General features: G+C 41.1%; 1 protein-coding gene across 2 annotated transcripts in view; it reads right to left on the reverse strand.

Moving 5' to 3' along the window:
• Positions 1-26,073, reverse strand: part of Unc13c (unc-13 homolog C) — a 449,047-nt gene that overhangs the window by 242,813 nt on the left and 180,161 nt on the right. The window contains 4 exon segments of one of the 2 annotated variants that reach the window (NM_173146.2): positions 2,703-2,922; positions 10,633-10,704; positions 12,235-12,240; positions 13,987-14,065. In NM_173146.2, the coding sequence (NP_775169.4) occupies positions 2,703-2,922; positions 10,633-10,704; positions 12,235-12,240; positions 13,987-14,065 (377 nt within the window). 2 annotated transcript variants of the gene reach the window in all.

The raw sequence follows: 26,073 nt of genomic DNA on the forward strand, positions 1-26,073 counted from the left end.
TTCTTCTAATGTCTCTAACTTACCTGTAAATTCATCTTATTTTTTTAAATAAAAGTGAATGCGTTTACATTAGCCCATGATTCAGTTACAACCCCTTACATCACAGAAGGGAAGTCATATCACAATCAGTCAAGAGCAGAGAGAAATGAATACACATGCATGGTTACTTCCTTACTTGAAAATGTTCAATTAAATGTCCCTATCCAGTTCATGGCTCTCTGCCTAGGGAATGGTGCCTCCCGTCATAGGTTGGCCTCTCTTACATTAACTACCACAAAAAAGTATGTACACGACACATAGCTTTAATTATGAGCTTGACATAACCTAGAATGCCCTGGGAAGAGAGTCTCAATGATGTTTTATCTAAATTAGGTTGGCCTTATGGTGTGTTTATGAAGGGTATTGGCTTAATTAATGTAAGTTCATCTTAATAAAAAAATCTTAGTGAAAATTTTAATTATATCATTTACTCAGTATCAAATAAGAAACACTGTTTTAAGACATAGAAATAGAACATGGAAATATTTTTAGAGCTTAATGGATGAGGGAATGTTTACTCTGAAAGACTATAAAAGGAATAAACCCATTTCTTAGGCATGGTCCAAAGCATTTTATTTTTTTCTCTAAGAGATTCATGATGTTTACTTTTAAATGGCAGTACTTTTTATAACTGTGACTGTTCTATTCTTTCTATTTATTAAAATGCCTGTTTATAATGAATTTTAAGCATAAGTATTAAAATGTAAAGATTTTATTTGTGTGTGTGTGTATGTGTGCGTGTGTGTGTGTGTGTGTGTGTGTGTGTGTGTGTGTGTGTGTGTGTTCATGAGTATTACAGCCCATAGAAGTCAGAAGAGACAGTGGGCCGCTTGGAGCTAGAGTTACGGATAGTTGTGAGCCACCCAATATGGATGCTGGGAACCAAACTCAGATCCTCTGGAAAAACATTCATGTTCTTAACTGCTACACTGTCTCTCAACACTCTAGATTACATTTTAATTGTGATTAAGTTGAATGAATAACATTGAGTCACTCCCTCTTTTAAGAGATCATTCCTAATCATACTTTTTTTCAAAGAAGGAGTTGTGTATGGCAACACACACCCATAACCCAGCGTATAAGACGTAGAGGCAAAAGAATCAGGAGTTTAAGTTTATCCTTAGCTACATAGTGAGTTAAGGCTAGCCTGGGTTACACGAGGTTCTGCCTCAAGGTTCTGCCAGAAGGGGGTAGGTGGGTGGGAACTAAATGTTTTGTTAAGACATAGTATTGTTTAACCTTAACATAGCTTTAGTCTGATCCAGCTGTGTTAGGGGAATGTTTATGCACAGAGAACATAGGGAAGCTCTATGTCCATTACTGACTGCAGCTAGCCAGCTGTCAGTAAATCTCCATTCTCACACTTTCCTTGGTCTCACTCAGTTCCAGGCAATCCATGAACCTTATCCTGACTGCAAACAGAGGGGCAGACAATATGTTGCTGTGAAAAGGCATTGTGTTGCAAACTAGAACTCACACAAAATAGATTTCTTTGATAACATTTTTCAAAGAGAATTTCTGAATAAAGTTCAGGGGTGTAGAGTGAACTTATAAATAGCCAAGAGTATAGAGGGTAGACATTTCTGGATCTGCTATCAGATAAATAATTTTAAACAACAACATTCAAGATAAATTGTTAATAAAAATCAGATTGAGTGTGTCCATTCAGAAGTCTCAAATGATAAAGAGTCTATCCACATAGGTCAACAATATACCTAGAGTCAACATAGACTATTTCATGTAGCCTTCTTGATAAATAAATAAATCTCTGAGGTAAATTTTACTAGCCATATTCATTCCTATTGCCTATGGTATACCTAGAGTCAATGTGGGCTATTTCAGGTAGCCTTCTCAGTTAATCTCTGAGGTAACTAGCCATAATCATTCACCTCAGAGAAAACAGATTCGTATGAAATTAAGAAAATACCACAAGGACTATATACCTAGTTCCACTTGCCTTTAACATTTGAAGACAAGAGGCCCGGTTCCACTATCCATGCAGATGGATACCTCTGTCAGGCAGCAAAGCTAGAATTACGAAAGCATCCCATAGCTTTAATGTCAGTTGTTTGTCCTGGCTCCAGTTGGTCACAATCACACGTAACTACTAGCAGAACAGACTGGAGGTCATTTTGAGGTCATTCTTTCAGCCTGAGGACTACTCTCTCTAGTTCCTAATTCAATCCTATGGGGATGCTCTGGTTAGTTTTCATTGTCTGTTTGACACAATCTAAAGTCACCAGGGAAAAGAAAATTTCCACTGAAGAATTGCCTCAATCATATTGGCCTACGGAATATGTATGAGGGACTGTGTTAACTGTTAACTGATATAGGAGTGCCCAGCCCACTTTGGGAGGCACAGTTCCCTAGGCTTTCTAGGAAAGACAGCTAAGCATAACCCAGAGAGTGAGCCAATAAGTAACACTCCTCCTTGTTTTCCATTTCAGCTCCTGCTTCAGTCTCCATCCTTCCTTCTCCATGTTTGGTTCGAGTGTTTTATTACAGCAAGAGAAAAGTGAACAAGAACAGAAGCTATACCATCAAGTCTATGACTGGTAGGCTATCGAGTGGTTCATTCGCATATATGTGGTAGGAGAAAGCCCACAGAATATGTTGACACAGAGGGCTTCTAGTGAGAAGACACATACAGCCTGGGTACTCACGCTGCAGACAGTCGGCGTTGAGCAGGTCCTGACACTTCTCGTGACATTTCACCCCACACTCCAGACACTTCATGCCTTGCCTTGCAATGCCCCACAGCAGCCCTTCACACTCATAGCAGTAGGTGGGTGTGGTAGCTGTCCAGACCTCGAAGTTGTGAGGAGTGGTAGAAGAAATGGGGTAGATCAATGCCTGCAAGGTCTTCCGGAAGACATGCATTTTCTGTGAGTTTAACAGTGGGAACAAAGCAAAGCAATCAGTGGATTTGGGAAACAACAGCATGAAATAGATCATTTTATCAGTTTCCACCGAAATTGCTATTTGGGAAAAGCCTTTGATTTTGATGTAAGTAATGATTTCTAACCTGACATTCTGCTCATTTAGCCTTCTGTTTTAAAGCCCAGTTTGGTTGTTTTAACTAAAGAAGCCCCCAATAGTCTTACAGACTGCAATAGGCTCCATTCTTGTACAGGTTTTTCTATTGTTCCCCATAGTTCTAATCACCTCTTCATGATCGTGTCCCACTATACCACACGTGCAGAGCAAGGATGAATATCTTACCACTCACAGCAGTGCTCAGAGCCTAAGCTAGGCCCTGTCTTATTAAATCAAAACACTAATTTATATGACTAACCTTAGCTTGAGTAGGCTCATAGTAAAATTATTAAGTATGTGGAAAGCATTTTGAATGTTAACCATAACTGTCTGAACTTTTCTCCACGCTGTTTCATATCCACCCAGACCCTTCTTCCCCAACTGGGGAACCTTGCTAACACTTCACCTTCAATGTTTTATGTAATTTATTCTGCAGGGAATGATTTTCAACACTCATTACTTAGAAAAGATTTTTTTTTTTACCAACTAATTCGTAAGAAAGGTCTTGCTGTAGATGAAAGTTAACTGGGGTATTCTCCGTGGTGCCTGCTACCATCAAGGTAGGTGACAATAATAGCCATTGGTGGATAAAATCCACTGAATGATTATCCAGAGTTATTTAAAAAAAAAAGCCTGTGGCACTTTAAATGGGTTCCTTTGGCTAATGGCATGTTGCTCATTTTTCTGACTTGTTTTGTGTGTCAATTTGACCCAAGCAAGAGTTACTACAGAGAAAAGAGCCTCAGTTGAGGAAATGCCTCCATGAGATCCAGCTGTAAGGTATTTTCTCAATTAGTGATCAGAGTGGGAGGGCCAATCATTGTGAGTGATGTCACCCTTGGACTGGTAGTCCTGGGTTCTATAAGAAGGTTGGCTGAGCAACTCAGGGGAAGCAATCCAATAAGCAGCATTCCTCCATGGCCTCTGCATCAGCTCCTACCTCCAGGTCCCTGACCTGTGTGAGTTCCTGTCCTCACCTCCTTTGGTGATGAACAGCACTATGGAAGTTTAAGCTGAACAAACCCTTTTCTCCCCAACTTGCTTCTTGGTCATGGTGTTTCATTGCTGCAAGAGAAACCCTGGCTAAGACACTAATCTATTTTAAACCTTTTAAACCTTTCACAACAAACAGTACATTCTAAAAGTCATGTATTTTTCAAATTATAATAAATCACATATGCTATAACATCATATACCAAACCGAAAGAAACTAAAAACAAAAATAAAAATTATATAATTAAGTTTTTTTTTCCCTGAGTTAGGTGTGGTTCGATGAATGCCCTTGTAGTGTTTTATCTATGTAAAAGTAGGAAAACAGCAATGCTATTTTTATGTTGCTTAACAGATTTAACAAGGAAGGCCATTTTCGGTGTGTGCAGACAGTCCTTATTCTCTTTAAAGGAGAGTATGGATTGTCTCGTGTCCTGAAAATCCCCTGAAGCCAAGGAGAGGGAAAAGGCTGCAGATCCTAAACAAGTGTTTGGTTTAAACATCGCAGTGCTAAGAGAGAAACCGACGTGTTACTTTAATACTTTACTTTTTGAAACATTAGGACACCGGACAGAAATAAATAGTCTTCTTTATTGTAAGCATCATTAAAATATAAAATAACTGAAAAATAAAGTAATGGCTTCTTGCCAGAAGCAGTGAGTGTGTTGTAAGACATCACCAGTACGCCATCTGCCAATGCTAATTGACACATCAGGAGCAAAGCTCAGACGACTCTGTGTCCTGCTCTTCCTGGTTTCCTGCTACACTGCTAACCAGTGAAGGTCCATTTTCACAGCATTCGATGGGGTTCCCTCTCTAGATTATATAAATCAACAACTTTACATACTCCAAAAGACTCTCATGATAGCTTGAAGAAACATATGATTCTTGTTTAAAACAGTGATCCTACACTCAACACTCACTGGGCCCATACCTTTCAGGAGAGAAATGCAGGAGTGTCCCTGGCACAGGTTTACTATTTATAGACACAGGCATCAGTGAGATCCACAGAGTGAACACTGTACACAATGTGTCCTTTGAAATGTCCTTTGAACAAGAGGTTCACTGCTACAACAATGCTACAGGTTTACAAGTGTAAAAAAAAATGGGCGCAATTTCAGAGTGGATTAACTTATTAGCATAGCCATCATGGAAAGCTGATCCATGATCTTAATATTTATTTAGATAAGATTTTATTGGAGTTAAAAAGACAAACCTAAGTAAGTTATACTATTTTACTTATATTATTACACTAGAGATGATAATTATAACATCCCAAAGAAACTTGGGGGTTACCCCAGAAGAGGGTAGAAAAGGTTACAGGGAGTGAAGAGAAGGCCAAAGGACAGTAGGACACAGCATGACACATGTGCCGTGAGTTCACCATTGTCAAACTGATACATACGTGGATGTATAGTTCTTGATATTTATTTTCTGTAATTCATAAACATCCCCCTTGTATTTGATTAATAAAAGCAATTAAAATATAAAAAGGTTCAAATCTATGAACTAGGAAATCAGTTTCAAAATAAGCACAGTGCAAATAAAGAACAAATCAAATCAGCCAACCAAGGAAGACATTTGATGGCTCTGGGTGTGGGAGCTCGCCCTTTCGATTTCATCACCTGGGAGGCTGTGGCAGGAGGGTTGCTGCTGATTGTAATGCCAGCCCAGCCTATAGAAAAGAGACCTTCTATAAAATAAAAAATAATAAAATAATTCTTAAAAGGGCAAGGAAGAGAGGGAACAAATAAGAGAAAGATATGATTGAAAATGAAGGAAAGAAAAGAGAAATCAAAGACCCAGAGTTGGTAAACATGAATTTCTTACAGGGCTGATTTTACAAAATTGAGAAAATACAAGTAGATAATGTCAGGACTATAAAGACACACATCTTTACAAGTTTTAATTAGACAAGCAAGTAAACAGAACTGAATTCTAAAGTGTAGAAATCGGAGGTTGAGATTGACAGCCAGTGGCAAAGTACAGACCTATTGTGCATGAGGCCTGGGGACAATTCCTAGCACTGGCCATGACAACGATACCAGTAGAGAGAAGACCACCTTCCACAATTGACATGGGTATTAATTCAAAGCCGAGTCAAGAGTTAGTGTTTGAAGAACATGGTTGCAATTGCTACAGCAATGAATGCGGAGTCATATGGCCACACTCATTTGAGCATCAAGTTCCGGTGACTTAAAGGCACGCTTGGCCCAGCACCTCACTCATGCAAACAGTCCTAGATCTCAAGAAAAGAGAAACTTCTGAGATGGTTTTTTTTGGAAGCTGGTTTAATATGGGTGTCACAAGTGTTCAAGGACATGACAAATGAAAGACTATTTTGATTTGGGGATGTAAATAAATACATAAAAGGTACCTATAAACACATATATTATATATGTTATATTGTATGCATATAGATGTATAATATATACAAGAGAAAAACAATATGTCTATGTTAGTAAATATATTAAAAACTATGAGAGTGTTTGTGACTTGCTCTAGGTCTTCAAGTGAGTAAACTGTGGAATTGTGTCCCTAAGAAGCTTAGTCTAAAAACTGTGTTGAGAAAGAACAGAATTGAATTCTAAAGTGTAGAAAAAGGAAGCTGGGATTGACAGCCAGTGGGAAAGTATGGGCCTAGTATGTATGAGGCCTGGGGACAATTCCTAGCACTGCAGGAGAGATATGTCACAGAGCTGGCTGCTTTTGCTGAGGACCTGAGTTCAGTTCCCAGCAAACACATACTTAAGAAGAAAAAAAAAAAAACCCTTTAAAAGAACAGATGCCAGACCAGTAGAAGTACTTGTGAATAAGACATAATTTTAAACTGTATCATGATTGCAAATTTCCACATCAACATTTCTAGAAAGAAATCCAAGTCTTATTTGCCAGGAGACAGGGAGGCCTTCCTTCATATGAAGCAGACTGTCTCCTGTGTTACTACAGACATTAGAGCCCTTCCTTTTTGGAAGAGATGACGATGCTTTTGACTGTCTGTCTCTTTAATACTGAAATGCGACTACCTGCTGTTTCCCGGGCAGCCGGATCACTCCCCTTCGTGCCCTGTGCCTCCGGATTGGGAGTCCCCAGAAGGACTTCGGAGATGCAGCATGGAAATTGTTCACTTCAGCATTTATGTCATTTGCCCATGTAATGACCGAACCTGACAGCTTGTCAGGAGTGACATTTAATATGCCTGCTCTACACAAGTCATATTTCATTTCCTTTCAAGACAGGAGCCCCGGGGAAACGAGCTTGGTGGATTTGAGAGGGAGCTAGTGCAGCCATTCATCTATCTAACACCCCCTGAGAAGTCCTCTGCTCAGGGCTCCTTTAAACAAGAAAGGTGGTATTTTTAGGTTGCTGACAAATTAGATTGATAGGTAATTTACTGAAGGGAAGATGTGTCTCTTGTCTTGGGTCTCAGGAAACGTGAGGCATCCCACTGACTTCTACAGTTGGCTGAAATAAACATATCTCAAATAAAATGGTATGTTATAGTAGCCGAGGGATTTGGAAACAGGATTTTTGGTTATGATTTTTTTGTTTTGTTTTGTTTTGAGTTTACCAGGGATTGAATCTAGGGCTAAGGAATGGTAAACACTTCCACTGAGTTACAATATGAAAAGGATACCATCTTTTAAAATATAAGAAAGTCAAAATACAGAAGTTCTTAGTCAAGTCCTTCAACTTTATTTCCTCAAAAGAAAATGGTCTAACCTCAGGATATGGTTGGTCTCTACAGGTTCCTTCTCCCCTTTGTTGGGTATTTCAGCTAATGTCATCCCTGTTGGGTCCTGGGAGCCTCTTGATTTCCTGGCATCTGGGACTTTCTGTTGGCTACCCCCAGTTCCCTATGCCCCATTTGCTGTAGGGACAAAGAGTAGAGCAGAGACTAAAGGAAAGCCATCCAAGACTGCCCCACCTGGGGATCCATTCCATATGCAGCCACCAAACCCAGTCACTATTGCTGGTGCCAAGAAGTGCTTGCTGACAGGAGCCTGATATGGATGTCTCCTGAGAGGCTCTGCCAGAGCCTTAATAATACAGATGAGGATGCTTGCAGCTAACCATTGGACTGATTATGGGAACCCCAGTGGAGGAGTTAGGGGAAGGACCTAAAGAGCTGAAAGGGTTTGCAACCCATAGGAAGAACAGTATCACCCAACCAGACTCCCCAGAGCTCCCAGGGACTAAACCGCCAACCAAAGAGAACACACGGAGGAACCCACGGCTCCAGCTGCATATGTGGCAGAGGATGGCATTGTCTGGCACCAGTAAGAGGGGAAGCCCTTGGTCCATGAAGGCTGGATGCCCTAGTGTAGGTGAATGCCAGGGTGGGGAGGCGGGAGGGAGTGGGTGAGTAGGTGTGGGACACCCTCATGGAGGTAGGGGGGAGGGATATGATAGGTGGTTTCAGAGGGGAAACCAGAAAGAGGGATAACATTTGAAATGTACATAGATAAAATAACCAGTAAAAACATTTTTAAGAAGAAAAATGCTCAAATTGTTTGGGATTTCATTAATTTTTCTCTTATGCCAGGAGTTGAGGATTTCATGTTGTATTTAAATTATACTCCAAATAATACAGAATATCATAAACCTGATAGGTAAGAAAAAGACCCGAGGATATAGTCATAGTACTTTTAATCCTGTGCCACAACAAAAAGTGCATCAAGATGTATCCGATGAATGTGTGTAAGGAATAGCAAGGGTTTCTCCATCTCTTTACAACTCTGAATGAGCACCTGTGCAATGAAGTGTCTGCGTGTGTGTGTGTGAGTGTGTGTCTGTGTATACATGCGTGTATGCATGTATATGTGTGAATATGTATATATGTGTGCATATATATGTATATGTGTGTGTGAGAGTGTATAAGTATGACTATGTGTATATGTATGTGTGTATATGTTTCTCTCTGTATGTACATGTGTGTATATGTCTGTTTATGTATGTATGTGTCTGCATGTATATGTATGTGTCTATATATGTGTGTGTGTGTATATGTGCATGCATGAATATGTGTGAGTGTATGTATATGTATGTGAGGGGGCTGTATTCTGATAGAAAGGTCTAAGAAAGGGCTTAAAGATACAAGAAGACAGAAAGCAGAGCAAAAATATGAAGTACGTTGTTAGTAGATGTCAGGTACAATGACAATTAAAAGGAGATAAGAAGTGTTTATAGCAAGTTTGTCCTATGAGCATGACAGACAGAGAGAGAGAGAGAGAGAGAGAGAGAGAGAGAGAGAGAGAGAGAGAAAGAGAGAGAGAGAGAGAAGTTGGAAACATTAGTTCCAGGAAGGTTACCTTGGGTCCTGAGACCCCAAGACAAGGAACACATCTTTCCCTCAGAAGTAATTAGGTTCAGGAAGAACCCTGAGACATTTTATGCAAATCAAATCCCTGTCTGAGTGAGCAGGACTGAGTCCCTGCAGCAGGATGGCCAGGGCACACACATTAACTTATCTTCTCTCTTCAGGCTGCTGAGTGAGCAGGACTGAGTCCCTGCAGCAGGATGACCAAGGCACACACATTGTTAACTTGTCCTCTCTCCCCAGGCTGTACCTGAAGCCAATTATGAGAGAACTGCTGGGAGTGACCAGCTATCAGCAGGTTTTAAAGCTCCCTCTGGGCTTCTAATGAGCCAGGTTTAAGAATCGCTGACCTAGATCTTAGTATCCTCCTTGTGTGTGTCTTCTAAGCAGAATGGTTCTTGCGTTCAATAAGACCTTGTAAAACATCTACCTTGTGCCTAACATTGTTTCAAGCAACATCCATGAGGGAGAGAATTTAATGAGAACAATGACCAGCACACACAACTGCCCTCCAGAACATCAGAGGCTGGGTGAAGAAATTTATGCCAAGTCCTCATATCCAGTCTAATAAGGAACAGAACAGTAGCTCATTGATGTTATCCATTAAGCCCTGCGTTAGCCAAATGATAGGAACATAATGTATTCCCATAATCTTCTGTTTTGCTAGTATTTCACTTCATATATATGAATATATATGCATGTGCATAATACACAGAAATAATAATATTCATTATGTGGTATCTAATAGCCTGGCCATAGCATCCCACAGCATCCCACAGCATCCCACAGCATCCCACAGCATCCCACAGCATCCCACAGCATCCCACAGCATCCCACAGCATCCCACAGCATCCCACAGCATCCCACAGCATCCCACAGCATCCCACTCCATACCGTACCATACCATACCTAAGGTCACAGTGAAATGTTAGGGAAGGAAACTAGCAACTCCACCAGAAGGGAGAATTTCAGTGTAAAATACCTTTAGGAGTTTTCTGGGGGTGGGGGAAGCTAAACAGTTAAGTGCTATCAGGATAGAATAGAAGCCATAGAAAGAAAAAACTGTGTGAGCATCATCTGTAGTGAAGCCAGTGCTCTTAGGAAGCTTAGCTGGGGCCAACCAGGTGTTCCTTGTGTTCCCAGGCACTGCTGGGACATTAGGCTAAGGGTGCCAAACGAGATCTCATATCGAAGGCTCATGATCCCGAGGGTCTGGTCAATACGTTAGTGATTGGCAAGGCACTTACCAGCTCCTCATTGTTCAGGGATGTCCTGATAACCATAGCAAGGGATAGACCAGATTTCCGGGCAGCCAGGGTCTGAAACAGACAGGATAATGCTGGGTTAACATATGGAGTAAATGGTTTGTGTGCACCTCAGAAAGCAAGGGTGTAGAAATGCTAGCTGTTGCTATTTTGGTGAAAAGGGCTTTGGCATCAGATCAGCTTGACCGGAACTCACTGAATGTCAAAGCTGGAGACCCCAAGCCCAACATGACATTTGGCCCTTGTTGAGATTGAAGTCCATCCTAGAGATATGACTATTTAAAAGTTTCTGGGATAGCAAGAGGCTTCTAGAACTTTGTTATTCCGCAGGACACAGTCACAGTCTGTTAAGAAGCATGCACACTGATGTTACCCAGCCTGACCCGAGGGCTGATCTGAAGTGCACCAGACACTGCATGATTCCTGGGGTGTTTCCTAGAAGATTCTACATATCTCGTGGGGATACATACTTCTGCACACCTTTGCAAGCCAGTGGCATGGGAGCCCAGGTGGACATCGTCTTAAATAACCTTGCTTACAAAACAGCCGTCACTACCTGCTTCCTACCCGAACACCATGCTCGCAGAAACAGCACTGCTGCAGAGAAATTCAGAAACTAGAAATCCCAAATGATATATGGGTACGTCTCCCTACCAAGAGCAAGGGGAAGTCGGACGAGAGTAGTGCATCCCTACAGCCCCTCTGTTCAGAAATAGACCAAAATCAATGTTACCCCGTGCCCATCTCTATCCACTGTGCTAAACTGTGATGGTTACTTCTGGAAGTCTTGCCCAGGATAATTGTATTCTCCCTCCCTAAGAGCAATGCTCATTCACACCTGTTGCTGGGATAGACCACCTTGTGGGGTGGGTGGGAGGGAAAAGTTTATGTGTATTATAATTTCAGGTTACAGTCCAAGGAAGTCAAAGTGGGAACTCAAACAGCTAGTCACATTGTATCCATAGTTGAGAGCAAAGAAAATAGGAGCCTGGTTTGCTAGCTTCCTCCTTTCTTATACTGTCCAGATTCCCCCTACCTAAGGAATGGTGCCACCCACAAAGGGTTGGGTCTTCATCTATCAGCTGTCAATCAGGGAAATTCCCCACCTATATGTCCACAAGCTGATTTAATCTCCATAATTCTTCCTTAAGACTCTCTTCCCAAGTGATTTTTAGGCTGTATCAGATTGACAGTTAAAACTCACCAGCATAAAGTACTTGTTCCTAGCTTTATATTTATCTTACATTTCTTTTGTTTTTTAGAATTGTTGTATATATGCATTTTAGACACACAGAGCTGAACTTCATGTTGGATTCTTGGAGAATTTAAGAGTACAACCCCCACCCCATGTGTGTTTGTGTGTTTCCCTGTGTAGCCCAGGCTAGCCTAGAACTCACTATGTATACTAAGTTGGCCCCTAACTACCCCTTGCTACCTTCTAAGTGCTGGGATTGCAGATACATATGGGAACTTATTTCCAAGTAGCTCTATTCCACAATCTTGTCCTCTTTTTAGCTCACGAATAAAAATCAGTGCATGTTTGAGAAGAGCAGAGAATGATGAAAGAAATGGAAAAGCACTTACCATGGCCTGAAGATTCCAGGAGCAAAAGGAAACAAAGTTTAAATATTTAAACATATGAAAAACGGGAAAAGCGAAACAACGATCCCTTAGTGTAAATTTCTTTAAAGTGCTCACACTATTGTGGCAAGAATCTGAGCTAACCACACCAAGATCCATGCTTCCCACTGTAAAGTCTGACAGGACATCGTCTTAGTCAATTTTTGGAGATTTAGTTTGTGTGTGTGTGTGTGTGTGTGTGTGTGTGTGTGGTGTGTGTGGTGTGTGTGGTGTGGTGTGTGTGTGTGTGTGTGTGGTGTGTGTGGTGTGGTGTGTGTGTGTGTGTGTGGTGTGTGTGTGTGTGGTGTGTGTGTGTGTGGTGTGTGTGTGTGTGGTATGTGTGTGTGTGTGTGTGTGTGTGGTGTATGTGTGTGTGTGGTGTATGTCCACAGAGTATAGAAGAGGGTGTCCTGTAGCTGAGTTAGAGATGGTTGTGAGATAGCTGGTATGGGTTCTGTGAACCAAACTTTGGTCCTCTGGAAGAGTTGTATGTCCTCTCAACCACTGGGCCATCTCTCCAGCCCCATAACTTTCATTTTAAAATTAAAGTGATTGCCTTTAGAAAATTTTCTTAGCAAAATCAAATATTGCTGGTATTAAAAACCTATGCACACTGATGCTAAAAGGAAAATTAATTTTTTTGTGTAAAGTAACTTTTGATATTAAACTGTTAAGACTATTACATGCCCACAGAAAATCTTCATGTATTCTAGCCTAGAAACTTGTCTCTCACTTGTAAGTCCTGCTTCCACAGCTATGTGACACCACACGGGGCTTGCAAGAAGTCTAGCTAGCAAGAATCTAAGCTAAATGCACCAACATGGAATGCTTTCCCCTCTGAGATCTGACAGCAATAGCATATATCATTCTAAAGGACTTTTCTTTTTAAGATTTTTTTTTCAATTATGTTCATGTGTGTGCATCTGTGTGTATGCCATGGTGTACACGTGCCCATAGAGGCCACTAGAGGGCAGAAGATGCCCCTGTGGCTAGTGTTACAGTTAGAGTCACCGAACTTGGATACTGTGAACCAACTTCAGATTTCCTCAAGAGCAGTATGTATTTAACCTGTACAGATCTAGGCATTTTTCTTTTTAATAATTGATAGAACACTGTCAGTTCTTGGCATTTCTGAGCAGTCTCAAAATGTTTCCTTACAAGAGGCTAGGTTCTTCAGAGTCCTGTTCAGGACTAACACAAATGTTATATGTCATTAGACTCGGAGACTGCAACCTTCTTTGATGGAGGAGCTTAGGAATTTAGCTAGAGTCAATTGTCACATGTTAGAAGATTGGTTATTAGCATTGTATGTTTCCATTATAAAGTCTGGAGTCTTCTGGGTTGGAGTGAACAAACCCAAAGCAAGCTTTAAAAACTTCGTAATTTAATCTTGTAATTCCCCACAGTACTAAACATCAAAGCTCAGCACAGACCGCTTACTTGGGCTTCTGTGCTATTGCTTTTAGCTCAATTATGAAGTCAGTTGAACTAAAACCTGTAATTTCCACTGATGTCAAAGCAGTTGAAAGGCTAGAGCCCTTTTTTCCATCAGACACATCATAAAGAAATAAGGAATATGCTATTGCTGGGCAGTCTCTGGCCCTGGATATTTTACTCTATGAAATATTTATGGGCTCAGTAGTCAATGAGAAAGGATTTACATTTTAACAAGGACGACATCAAGGTATGCAGCCGAATTAAGCAGGAGTAACTCACCACATCCCGCACAATAGGCAGTGTCTTTTTCCTGCGGAGATCAGGCATGCTGTCTATTCCGTAAAGTCCACGCCCAGCCCTGAACGGGACACAGAAATAATGATTACAACAGTTGAAGTGACATTGTCCAAGGAAAAGGGTCCCCACCGTTCATGCTATAAAAGGCTGTGAAGGTATCAAGTGGAGGCCATGGTTTTCAGTAAATTCGCAAACTAGTGAAGATCCAAGATGCTGGGTCTTTGTCTAGGGTGAAAGCCCAGCTGCTGGCCCTGCTGCTGATTCATGTGGATACACTGTCTTTCTGTCAGTCTCACTCGGAGGAGATTCCAAAGTTTTAGGAACATAGAGGTTGGTGTCTCTAGCAGAAATCATAACCAAAGTATTCTTGGTGCAAGAGTGCTGAAGACATCTTTGTTATCAAAGCTCCATCATCACCACCACCACCACCACCACCACCACCACCACCACCACCACCACCACCACCATCATCATCATCATCATCATCATCATCATCATCATCATTATTTTGGTCCATGTGCTGCACTGGCACAGACTCAGCTCTGAATGGCAGCTCAAGGACCATGGGAAACTCTCAAGCCCAGAACCATCGACCTACTTTACCTGAATATATCTGACAAATAAATGAATGAGATGAACAGAATTTGATGTCCTTCATATTTTGTAATAGTGACAAAGACTAGGTCAGCTAAGTATTCATCTCAAGCATATTGACTAAAAGAATTTCTAAGAATACACTAATTAAACAAGTAAGGTAGATACTTAAATATATAGAAAGAGTAATACGGCTGACAGTATGGCTCAGCGATTAAGAGCAGTTGCTGCAGATGGGAGTTCGGATCCCAGCAATGCAAGAAGCTGGATATCTCACAAACACTTGTAACTTCAAAGTAGGGGTAGGTGGAGACAGGGGGATGGATGGACAGGGACTGCCTAGAAAATTCAAGCCACAGGTTTAGGGAGAGACTCTGCCTCAAAGGCATAGGTAGAGAAGTAAAGCAGAGGATAGACCAGCTGATGCCCTTTTCTGACTTCTGTGTACACACATACAGTCTTAACATGCTCACAGACCAACACACAGAGGCATAGATACATAAAATAAATCTTTCAAAGCTTAAGTGTAAACAGCAAAACTGAATATAGTTGACTATATATATTTCAATATATAGTTGAATATATATTTGTAAGCTTAATGTGATCCTGTATGTGTGTGTCTGTGATTACTTATGCACTGAAAACATATAGAAAGCTGTTTTTCAAACTTAAAATATGTAGCTATCTGTGCGGAGTGAAGGCAGGTGGGAGAGAAGGAGACTCACTGGGTAAACAGTTCTTAACAATGTATCCATTTGCAGTTAAAAATAATTTTAAGTGATACTCTCCTGTGTTTCTTTAAGAGTGAGTTTGGTAAGCTGAGGTTGGCCTCCTCTCCTCACTTTCCTCTTTGATTGTTCTGTGACAGGGTTTTGCATAGCCCAGGCTGGCTTCCCTTTCTCTTTGTTGCCAGGGATGACTGAATTTCTCACCCTTTCACCTTTATCTCCCAAGTGGTAGATGTCAGGTCTGTGCCACCATGCCTGCATGATATGGTGATTAAACCCAGAGCCTTGCACATGTTCTGCAGGGCTCTGCCGACCGAGACACACCTCAGCTCCAAGGATGGTTTCCATTGCTTCTGATCTTGTCATTTTGCACAGCCAGTTAGGTTCTAAAATTGATGGCAGTGTCTCCTTATGTGGACTCAGTCTATAAATCTCTGTTGACGCTTTGCTCATCTTCTGAGGATTAGCATGCTCACTATAAACAGCCTAGCTCCTTGTCAATGGCGACAGGCTGGCAGCTCTGTCTCTGTGACGGTCTATAAGAGTTGATGACAGGTAGTGGTATTTTAGAGCCCCAGTTTCCACTGACACAAAGTTGGCCTCTGGTGTGGCTTTTTACCTTGACAGAGAACAATTTCAACTTGTTGGATCCCTCCCACCCCCATGGCGGCCATAGTTTCAGTTTCAATACTTTTCATGGAATATATTTTCATGAAATACACTATCAAATAAGTTATCAAACGTATCAAACAACTCATAAAATATTAACAGTAATAATGATAAAGCAGCGATGAGTGGATAGTAGAGGTACAACTAAGTTTGGCGGTAAAACATCAGATGATATAATAAACGTGAAGCTTGGAAAATGCTTCAGAAGGGGAGCAAGGTGCCAGCGCCAAAGAAATCAGCAGCTTCAATTTGAATGCGGTCCCACACAGAATCATGCGCTTACTTTAAAATACGAGGCTTTTCAAAGGATCTTGGTTGCGTGGTCCATGAACTTTGTAGATGATGTCACACCACAATGTCAAAAGGTCGAACATGCCTGACTTAGGTCATAGGATAGAGGAGGGAGCTGAATGTGGGTGGGGATCAAGATGGACGAAAGGAGACAAGGAGGGGAAGTGCCGCGCTTTGTTTATGAGACTTAACATCCTGTTTGTCACCGTGTGGCAAAGATGGTAACACATGAGCCAGATTTGTAGCCTGTGCCTATTGTCCCAGATAATAGGCTGAGGCAGAAGGATAATTTTGTTGAGCCCAGGAGGGTAAGCAATTCTTGGTAGCACAGAACCAGACACCACTTCAAGAAAACAAACTGAAACCAAGCAAAGCAAACCACTCCCACCCCACACCCAAGTTCCCCAAACTAAGCTTAGCTATTGCCCAGAATATTCTAGCTAGCACTCTAGACCATGGGCTGTAACAGTCACAATGAATCAAAGCTTCAGATTTGGGGGTCACAAAAATGCTATTGGTAACAGTAACCTTTTCCTCTCTTTCTCTTCCTCTTCTTCCTCCTCTCCTCCTCCTGTTCCTCCTCTTCTTCCTCTCCCCCATTCCTCCTCTTCTTCTTCCTCTCCCCCATTCCTCCTCTCCTTCCCTCTTCTGTTCTTCTCTTCCTCCTCCCCTTCCTCCTGTTCCTCTTCCTCCCTCTTTTTCACTTATCCTTTTCCTTCGAGTTCTTTTATCAAAATAGAATAGCTTTGGCCCTTTCTATTTTAACTTTTGATTTTGACTAACGATTGTGTATATTTGTGGCATGAATTATGTTGTTTTAATCTCTATACAAACGATAGAGAGTTTCAATCAGATTAACTCATGTCACCTTCTCACTTGTGATGTGAAGCATGAACATAAAACGTTCTTCTGAACCTTAAAAAGCTGCAGAGTAGGAGAGAAGAAAAACCATAAACAACTATTTCTGTATACCCCTCTTCACAAAGCTCACCAATACCCTGTTGGAATTCTCTCCTTCTAAATTTCTACCTTCTCCACGACTCATAAGTACACAGCTCACATGCTATGGAGTAGTTTCAACAATATTTTCCATATCATTCACACCAATTTTAGGCTGTGATTCTAAGAAATGCCTGCGTTTCTTCCCTATGAACCATAATGATATAAACTATACATTAGCTAATGCCTTCCACAACACTGAACATCCATCATACCAACTGCTGCCTTCGGGGATTTCAAAATGTTTTGACTTGTAAATAATATAACTGCCACAGCCATACCAAGAAATGCCATCAATTAAGACAAGGATAGAGAAAGAGGTCGTATAAACAGAAGTGTTGTGTAATGGAGTGTGTGGGTTTTTTCCTATCAATTGTCATTTAAAAACGTTTTTCTGTTTTCCTATAGAACTTGATTTAAATTGCTGAAAGATATTTGGAATCTTAAGTTAAACTGATAGACACAGATGTTTGAGAGGTTTCACACACTGCTTGGGCTACTGCTTCTCTCCTATGATGATTTTAGCACAGCACAGACATACAAAGACCCAACTAACCCTTAGCACCGTGGGATAATGAACGCGAGGTAGAAGATCTTTTATGTATGTGTGCATCTGTGTGTGTGTGTGTGTGTGTGTGTGTGTGTGTGTGTGTGTGTGCGCGCGCATGTGGGCATGTGTATGTCTGTGTGTTTCTGTGTGTGGGCGTGCATGTGCATGTGTGTGCATGTGTATATGTGTGTGTGTGTGTCTGTGCTTGTGTGTGCATGCACATGTGTGTGTGTGTGTCTGTGTATGTGTCTGTCTGCCAATGTGGATGCAGGTACCCATGGAGTCCAGAAGATGGTGTCAGATTCCCCCAAGCTGTAGTTACAGAAAGTTGTACAGTTTTCCAGTGCAGGTCCTGAGGCCAAACTCGGGGCCTCTGAAAGATGAATTAGCACTGTTAATTACTGAGCCATCACTGAATTCTTAATCCACACAGGTAAGTGTTGGTGATTTCTTTTAATATCAGGTATATGTTTCTTTTTACTTTTACAATTTTATCATTACTATAGCAATATATATAAAACTATAGTATATTTATATATAAATGTATAATATATAACATCTGTGTTATATATATATATTATTGGTTTATCCATCCAATAGTAATAAAATTTTCATTGCAAGCCTAGACCTAACAAAACGTCTGGGCTAGGTGTGTAGCTTAGTGGTAGAGTTCTTCCCTGTGAAGATGAGGGTTAGATCCTCAGCAGTGAAAAATAATAAAGTCTGCTCATTGGCTTCACAACGCAACTACAGACATACCTGATAGATCCCGAGAGTCTACACAGATGCAGAAGCAGTCTCACCAGGAGAGAGAGGGAAGATTAACATTTAAAATCAGCACTGAAAGTAACCGTGGGCAGAGCGCTGACCTTCCAGATAGAGACCAAGTGTGGCACCCTAAGCCCAGCAACTGTCCAGACTCGGTAATGAGGGGGTCAGAGAAAGCTGCCAAAACATCCAGGAGACAGGCAGCAGAAGGAGGGGCTGAGTTTAGGGCGATACATTTTATTGGCAGCACCTTTGCTGTTGGTGATTGGAACTCTGACTGTGACCAATAAACTAGTGAAAGATGAGGTTAACCATTCACATCGGGCTTACCCAGTGCCAGGCACAATTAATAAATTACAACTGCCATTGATGTCATGCCGCACATGTATTCCTTTTATTTTAAGAGATTTCTATGAAGTGCAGGTATAATTACTACCCTCATTTTATGAATGAGGAAAGGGAGACCTAGAACCCCTCAGAATCATCTGGAAGGCACTACCTTCCAGGTGGGGTAGGATTTGAACTCTTAACCTGAGGCTCATCAGAATGCAATGACCATAAGACTAGAACATCTGTTATCTACCACAGTGATGAGTTGAGGCCACAAGTAATCCAGTTCTACAGTTCTTGAAACTGAAGTTAAGCACCTTGTCTGTCTGATGACACGAGTTTGACTTTACTGAAGATTATTTTGCCTCAATCCTCAGGTGTTTAAGGGCAGATAAAGCTCTGACCCAGATGCAGGGAGTGGACTGGTGGCTGACCCGGGTTCTGGCTCATTTTCAAAATATCTCAAGAGAGTTATTATCTTCGAATTAGGAAACACACTTCACCGTGGCCCCGATTCTCCACAAATGATGCTCTCTAACATACAAGAATTATCACTGGGCATGGGAGCCACTTAGACATCACAAATGGGATGTCACAAGTGGGTGACAGTGAACCTGAAAAAAATGGATGTGATTTTGAACATAAGAAAGAAGTGTTCTGGTAGGACATTTGCTTTATTACACAAGATTTTGAAGTTATTTAATTTTTGGGACATGACATCACCATAGAGCCTAGGTTCTTCTAGGACTTCCTATGTGGCCCAGGATGTCTTCAAATTTATGATCATCTTCCCTTTTTCTCCAAAGTGTAGGGATTATAGGCCTGTGCCCCCATGCCTATCATAAAAGGCTTAAATAAGTGCAAAGTCAGAAACTGTACCTTGTAGGCCTCAGTGTGGTGTTTTGATTAAGTATGCAATATATATCATTAAATGAAGCTAATTAAGATATATATGTATATAAACATATACATATATATATATTTCATACTTAGCATGTTTATTATAGTGAGATTTTAAAAACATACTCTTAGGTAAACTAATTTTACTTTTTTTTGCTTTTTTGCTGTTTATGTTTCTTCTCACAAAATTCTGATGAATATGGTTTTCTGTTATTCATGTTATTACAAAATGGAGGGCAAACTCTCTATAAAATATATATTTTGTAATTTTTGAGAAGTGTTGCATCTGGATAGAGGATTAATGATTATGTTCTTGTTTTCAAAATTATTTTATTTCATGTGTATAGATGTTCTGTCTGCATGTATGGATGTGAACCACAGGCATGCAGTGCCTGTAGAGGCCAGAAGGCGGCGTAAGATCCCCTGGCACTAAAGTTATAGATGGTTGTGAGTCACCAAGGAGCAGCCAGCACTGATAAGCTTTAAACTGATTCTAGCTCCAATCATTTTATCTTCTAAATAGACCTGATGACATACTAAGTGCGTGGAGACTGGAAAAGAACTCTAGAAAGAAGCTAGGAGAGGACAGCACGAGAAACAGCAGACAGAAAACTGTTCAGCAACGCTCCTCACCAGGGCTCAGTGTGGCTTCCTCAGGGGAGTCCATTGCAGCTGTTAACATACATGTTATCAACAAGCACAAGAGTAGCGTAGTGATAAATGGTGAGAAAGTGGAATTTACACACTTCCGTGGGCTTGCAAAATGGTCGCCATGGGAGGTAGTATGAAGATTCCTCAGAAAGTTAACAAGCACAGTGACAGTAAATGACGTGATGGCTGAGATATAGCCATAGGAAGTGGCATAAATATGCCAAGGAGATACAGGAAGCCCTGTGTTCGCTGCAGTCTCATCCAAAAGAGCCAAGATGATAAAAGGAATGGAGACATCCACGTGCAGATGAATGACCAAGGGAATGTGATGTACCACAGAATGCTACCCAGCCATTTGTGACAATGAGGATGGCCCTGAAATACGGCAGGCACAGAACCACAGGCGTGGTGTTATCTCTCCAAAAGAGGAATGTAAAGATGTTAATCCTGTGGAATGACAGTTATGAGGGTCTGGGGTGGGTGATAAGCAGAGAGGACCAGAGAAATGCTCATTAGAGGATATAGTTTAAGTTGGATGCAGGCACCTTGATGAATAGAGCTAATATATTTTGTTTTCAAAGTTGCTGGGTAAATACTAAACATTTTTATTTTAAAAATGGCAAATGTGTGATATAATGTCTCTTACCTAGCTGTAGGTTTCATTCTTTGGTGTATATATATTTTAAATCACTGCAATAGTAAAAGCATGTACAGTGTGTTCTACTCATAAAAATAATAATCATAGGTAATATTATTTACAAAAAGAAACATAGCAAGCATTGCCCCCCAAAGGTTTGTCTTTGTCTGAATATAAAGCAAAACTTTGATTTCCACAGAAGGGTGGCTGATGGCTAATTGGCTAATAACATATTGATTAACTAGTTTCTGTCTGAAATCAGAAAATGGGTTAACTATTTACATACAAAAGACGTGTCAAACACAAGGCGTAGCATTTCTGATTATTTTTGGGTTTCCGAGTCAATGGTTGGAGATGGCTGTGTGATTCATCTTAGAATTAAGGAACATTTAAGACTGTGAGAGATTAATAACAAGCCATTCTAAATCCATTTAGTTTAATCCTTAACTAGTAAGCACATAACAATGCTTTTCTCTGCTAAATATTACACTTTCACATACATTAAACACAGCTGCCCTGACAGTAGTCATGTACGTCCATACCCTGTGGGTGTACACTAGCTGAGGCATTCCCTTCTCACCTCTGCTTCCGATGGCTGTTAAGAGTGAATAGATATTTGCCTGAGGAATTGAAGACGCAATACTGATACAGGATTCATCACCGGTTCCTATACGCAGTTTGAGCCCACATGTAATCACACCTAAGACATCAGACTATTGCTCACAAACTAGAAATGCCCAGGGCTCCAGACAACACAGCAGTCCATCTTTCCTACCATCTAATAGGAGAGGTAAAGCCAGCTCCCAAGCCTGACAACCTGAGTTCAACCCCAGGTCTCACATAGTGGAAGGAGAGAAGCTCCTGCTACTTGTTCCTTCTCACCTGCCACTCCCCACATTTTAATTGTGGATATTAGAATATGCCTGTCATATTTTCGTTGATTTTTCTACCAGCCAGATTCTCGATCTGGCTTCTTGATTCTTCCTACCCTGAACGAAGTGGCTGCATCCATCCTGCCTTAAGTGTTTAGCTCTGAGACCAATGTGATCAGATGTTATGCTTTAAGACCAGACAGCAGTATTTTTCCTAATATTTTGGGGGGCAAATCAAGGGCACAGAGAGATGGTCTATTGATTGTGGAAGTAATACTATATGTCTTAATGGATTCCTCAATGAGGGTCACAACTGAGGTGGTTTCTCCATTTTCTTTTCCAGATCTCCATTCCACTTTATGAACTTTGATAAAATCCCCAATTTGAACTACTATAATATTTTAAAGAATAAATGGCCTCTATGTCAGAGACACTTTGTGTTCTCTAAATTACTTTCTCCTTCCTTGGGCATTTGACCTCTTAAAGCTCCATAATGCCTCTTAACAATTTAGGCAGGACTCTCTCCCTCTCCTTCTCCTTCTCCCTCTTCCTCTTCCTCTCCCTCTCCCTCTCCCTCTCCCTCTCCCTCTCCCTCTCTCTTCATCCCTCCCTCCCTCCCTCCCTCCCTCCCTCCCTCCCCTGTCAAACCATGTTCTTTTGAAGCACATTTCCAGAAGCATTGACCTCTTCATTTCTCATCTTTACATAATTTTTAAAAAGCTAATGGCATTGAAGTTTTCTGAAAGAGATACTCTGTATGAAAGCTTACTCTTCTGGTGGGAAAGGGAAGCCCTGTGTCCAATAACTAAAGACAGGCTGCCCAGGGGCTCAAGACCACCTGTAACTCCAGCTCCAACACCTGCACCCTCTGCTGGCCCCTGTGAGCACCTGAGTGCTAATGAAGCATTTACATAGACTCAGACATGCACTCAGGCCCATACCTGTGAAAAGGAAATCGATCTCCAAAAATCATCATTTTTTTTTCATAGAAAAGGAAAAGGCTACAATGCTACTCTACGGGGTAAAACCTAAGCATGGCTTTTAAGCGCACAGCCAGTTTTCTCATTTAGGGGACAATGTCAGCTGTCAGAGATTAACTTCTAACCACTCAATTACAATGTTATGTCCTTAAGATTTATTGTCTAACACACCATTGTTAACTAGACAGTACAGCCCTTGCTAGGACTCGAGCTTCCCCATATCATCTCCCACTGTCCTGTGGTTTCTATGTACCCAGTTAACCCTCATACATTATTGTATGCTGCAGAGCAGAAAATATGCAGCCCCCACACCTTCCCATTATTAATGTCAATTACAATTTGAAAACAATTTCCCTTAAATTAAAACTCATGCTGGATAGGGTCTCCCCTTAAAGAACTAGTGTTAAAACTTTTGTAGTAACTATGAAATTGTGTGTACAATTTTACCTTGGCTTAGAGCTAATTTCCTTAGGAATCTTTTCTGGGAAATCTCTGGCTCCATTTACACACAGTTTGCAAAATACAATCATTTGTAATTAATGAAAGGTAAGTTGCTTAATAGGCTAGACTCAAGTGTCATTAAATAGAATCAAATATCCAATAGCAAAGAAACTGTATTTCTTAAAACTTAAAAGTCGTAGATCCCTTTTAATTATAGTTAAAAGCCTGCTGCATATTTTAATCCCTGAAAAAAAAATTTAACAGTTAAAGCCGCTCCCATTAGTACCGAGAATCAGCATAGCAAAGGCAAACTTAAAAGCTATCAGGTGGTTCCTGGCCTTCCCAGCCCGCCTCCTCTGGTTTGTAGACAATGTGTCTTGTACACAGCCTTTCTCTGGGAGCATCTAGTTTCGTGCTGATGATAGTTTCTGAATAGTACCAGAGCAAGACCTTCCTGGCTTTCTCACCTCAAGGACAGACCAAGGAAGAATGAGAAGGACAGACATCCATTTCAGGAATTCCTGTGTCCTCAGAGAAGACCACAGATTCAAGTCTTGGTCATGGGAGACACACCTGTTACTGCAGAGCTACAAGGAGACTTTCAGATTCTTAGCGCAGTTAGAATCACATACTGGTTCTAATGGTTAGTTAATGGTTTTAATCCACTATTGTCCAGTGGTCGGTACTATAGGGATTCCAATAAATACAATGTATAAGCATATTAAGGAGTATAGTTTGTCATAACATACCATGGCAGTATAGTGTTTAAATATTCATGTGAGCAGGAGCCTCCTCTCTCCCCTTATGTTTCACTGTGGGCAGCTTAGGCTGTTCTGTTGCCTTCCCAGGTATGTGACTGACACTCTTGTGACTGACAGAGTGCTGGGCCCTCTGCAACACAGAACAATCTCTCATCCCTGAAGGTTCCCAGTTGACTACCTCTCATGCTTGGCATGCTACAAAATAATTACGTGTTACAAAATAATTCATGTGTTACAAAATAATTCATCTGTAAACCATGACAGTACTCCAAGAAGAGATTACCCAATGCTGTGTAAGTGACAAGAAGCTTACGGAGCACACAGGCTCCCACTGCAGGCTCTTAAACAGGTGAATTGAAGAGGCAAAGACCAACCTGTTGTGCTGTTTGCTGCTCAGGATACACATTAAGTGATGAGTTATCTGCACTTGAGTGTGACTGTTTCAGATTAGAGGCTCACTAAACCCAGAAGCTATCTATACATATTTACTTTCCTCTCTAGCATTTAGAATAGGGAGAAAATACTTGAGAAAATTAATGAGTGGAAGAATTAGTTTTTAAGCCACACCCAATTGAAGTACACATGCCCATGTATACAGGCGCGCCCACACAGAGGTTGGGTATTTATTTATTTATTTATTTATTTATTTATTTATTTATTTATTTTTGGTTCTTTTTTTTTTTTAAAGCTGGGGACCGAACCCAGGGCCTTGCACTTCCTAGGTAAGCGCTCTACCACTGAGCTAAATCCCCAGCCCCAAGGTTGGGTATTTATAAAGATGGCCCCAGACTTCTTTTCTCTCTTGGGGTTCAGATGGTTATTGTGACTGGTATGCTGCTGTGGTCACTGGAGAGGAATTCAATTCGTTATTTCTCTAACACAAATGTTTCTTGCTGGTGTTAACACAGGGGCACTGTGTGTCCTCCACAGTCAGAGGTGAGAGTGAAGAATGCCTGTACTCCTAAGGGAGGCACCTGCCATTTCAGTTCAAGTTGCTGGGCACTCACGGTCAACCATAATGTAAGGACATTTAAATAATAACAAATCCATCCTTGTCCCGCGTAAAGGGTGGAATCATTCTGCTGGCTGGCTGCCAACTAGTATTCTAGGATTTTTATTCAAACCCAGCATTTAAGATACAAACACAGGCAAAATTAGAGTGAATGGGCACAAGAAGACCCATTGCCGGAAACCTTTAGTCCAGTGGCTCTCAACCTGTGGGTTGTGACCCCATTTGGGGGGGATCACATATCAGATAGCCTAAATATCAGATATTTACATTGTGATTAATGACAGTAGCAAAATTGCTCCTACAAAGTGGCAATGAAATAATTTTACAGTTGGGGGTCGCCACAACACGAGGGACTATATTAAAGAGTCACAGTCATTGCAAAGGTTGAGAACCGCTGCTAGAGGCAGTCACAAAGAGACAGACCTCAGCTGTAGTCTTCTTTCAGCCTGTCTAGATGGGACAGTGACTTTCAGCGATGCCATATGAGTTTCTAAGTTTGTAGAGGAAACACCTGCTGGTGGTACATATGGTTTCTTGGAAGCTGACAGTAAAAATTGCACAAAAATCCACCTGAAGCCTTCCTTTGGGTGACCACCTGCCTGGTATCCTTCCACAGTGCCTATCACATGGGTGTCCTTTCAGCAACCTGCCTGGTATTTGTCCGTACCACCTATGGCATAGTAGGTTCCTCCTTGGCAGTTTGGAATGTTGAAGTCTCCATTATTTACATTGTCTTGATTACCTTGCCTTGGGAAATGAGGTAAGGAAGAGATAGGTCAGCCTCTTTTACAAACTATAAACATTTTAGTAAAGGAGCGGGTGTAGTCATCTTTCCAGCACCACATCCCTGACGTCATGGCTTACTAACATGTCTCTCTGGGGAAGT

Source organism: Rattus norvegicus, chromosome 8 (assembly GCF_021556685.1).
Source record: "Rattus norvegicus strain SHRSP/BbbUtx chromosome 8, alternate assembly SHRSP_T2T, whole genome shotgun sequence".
NCBI classification, from domain to species: domain Eukaryota; kingdom Metazoa; phylum Chordata; class Mammalia; order Rodentia; family Muridae; genus Rattus; species Rattus norvegicus.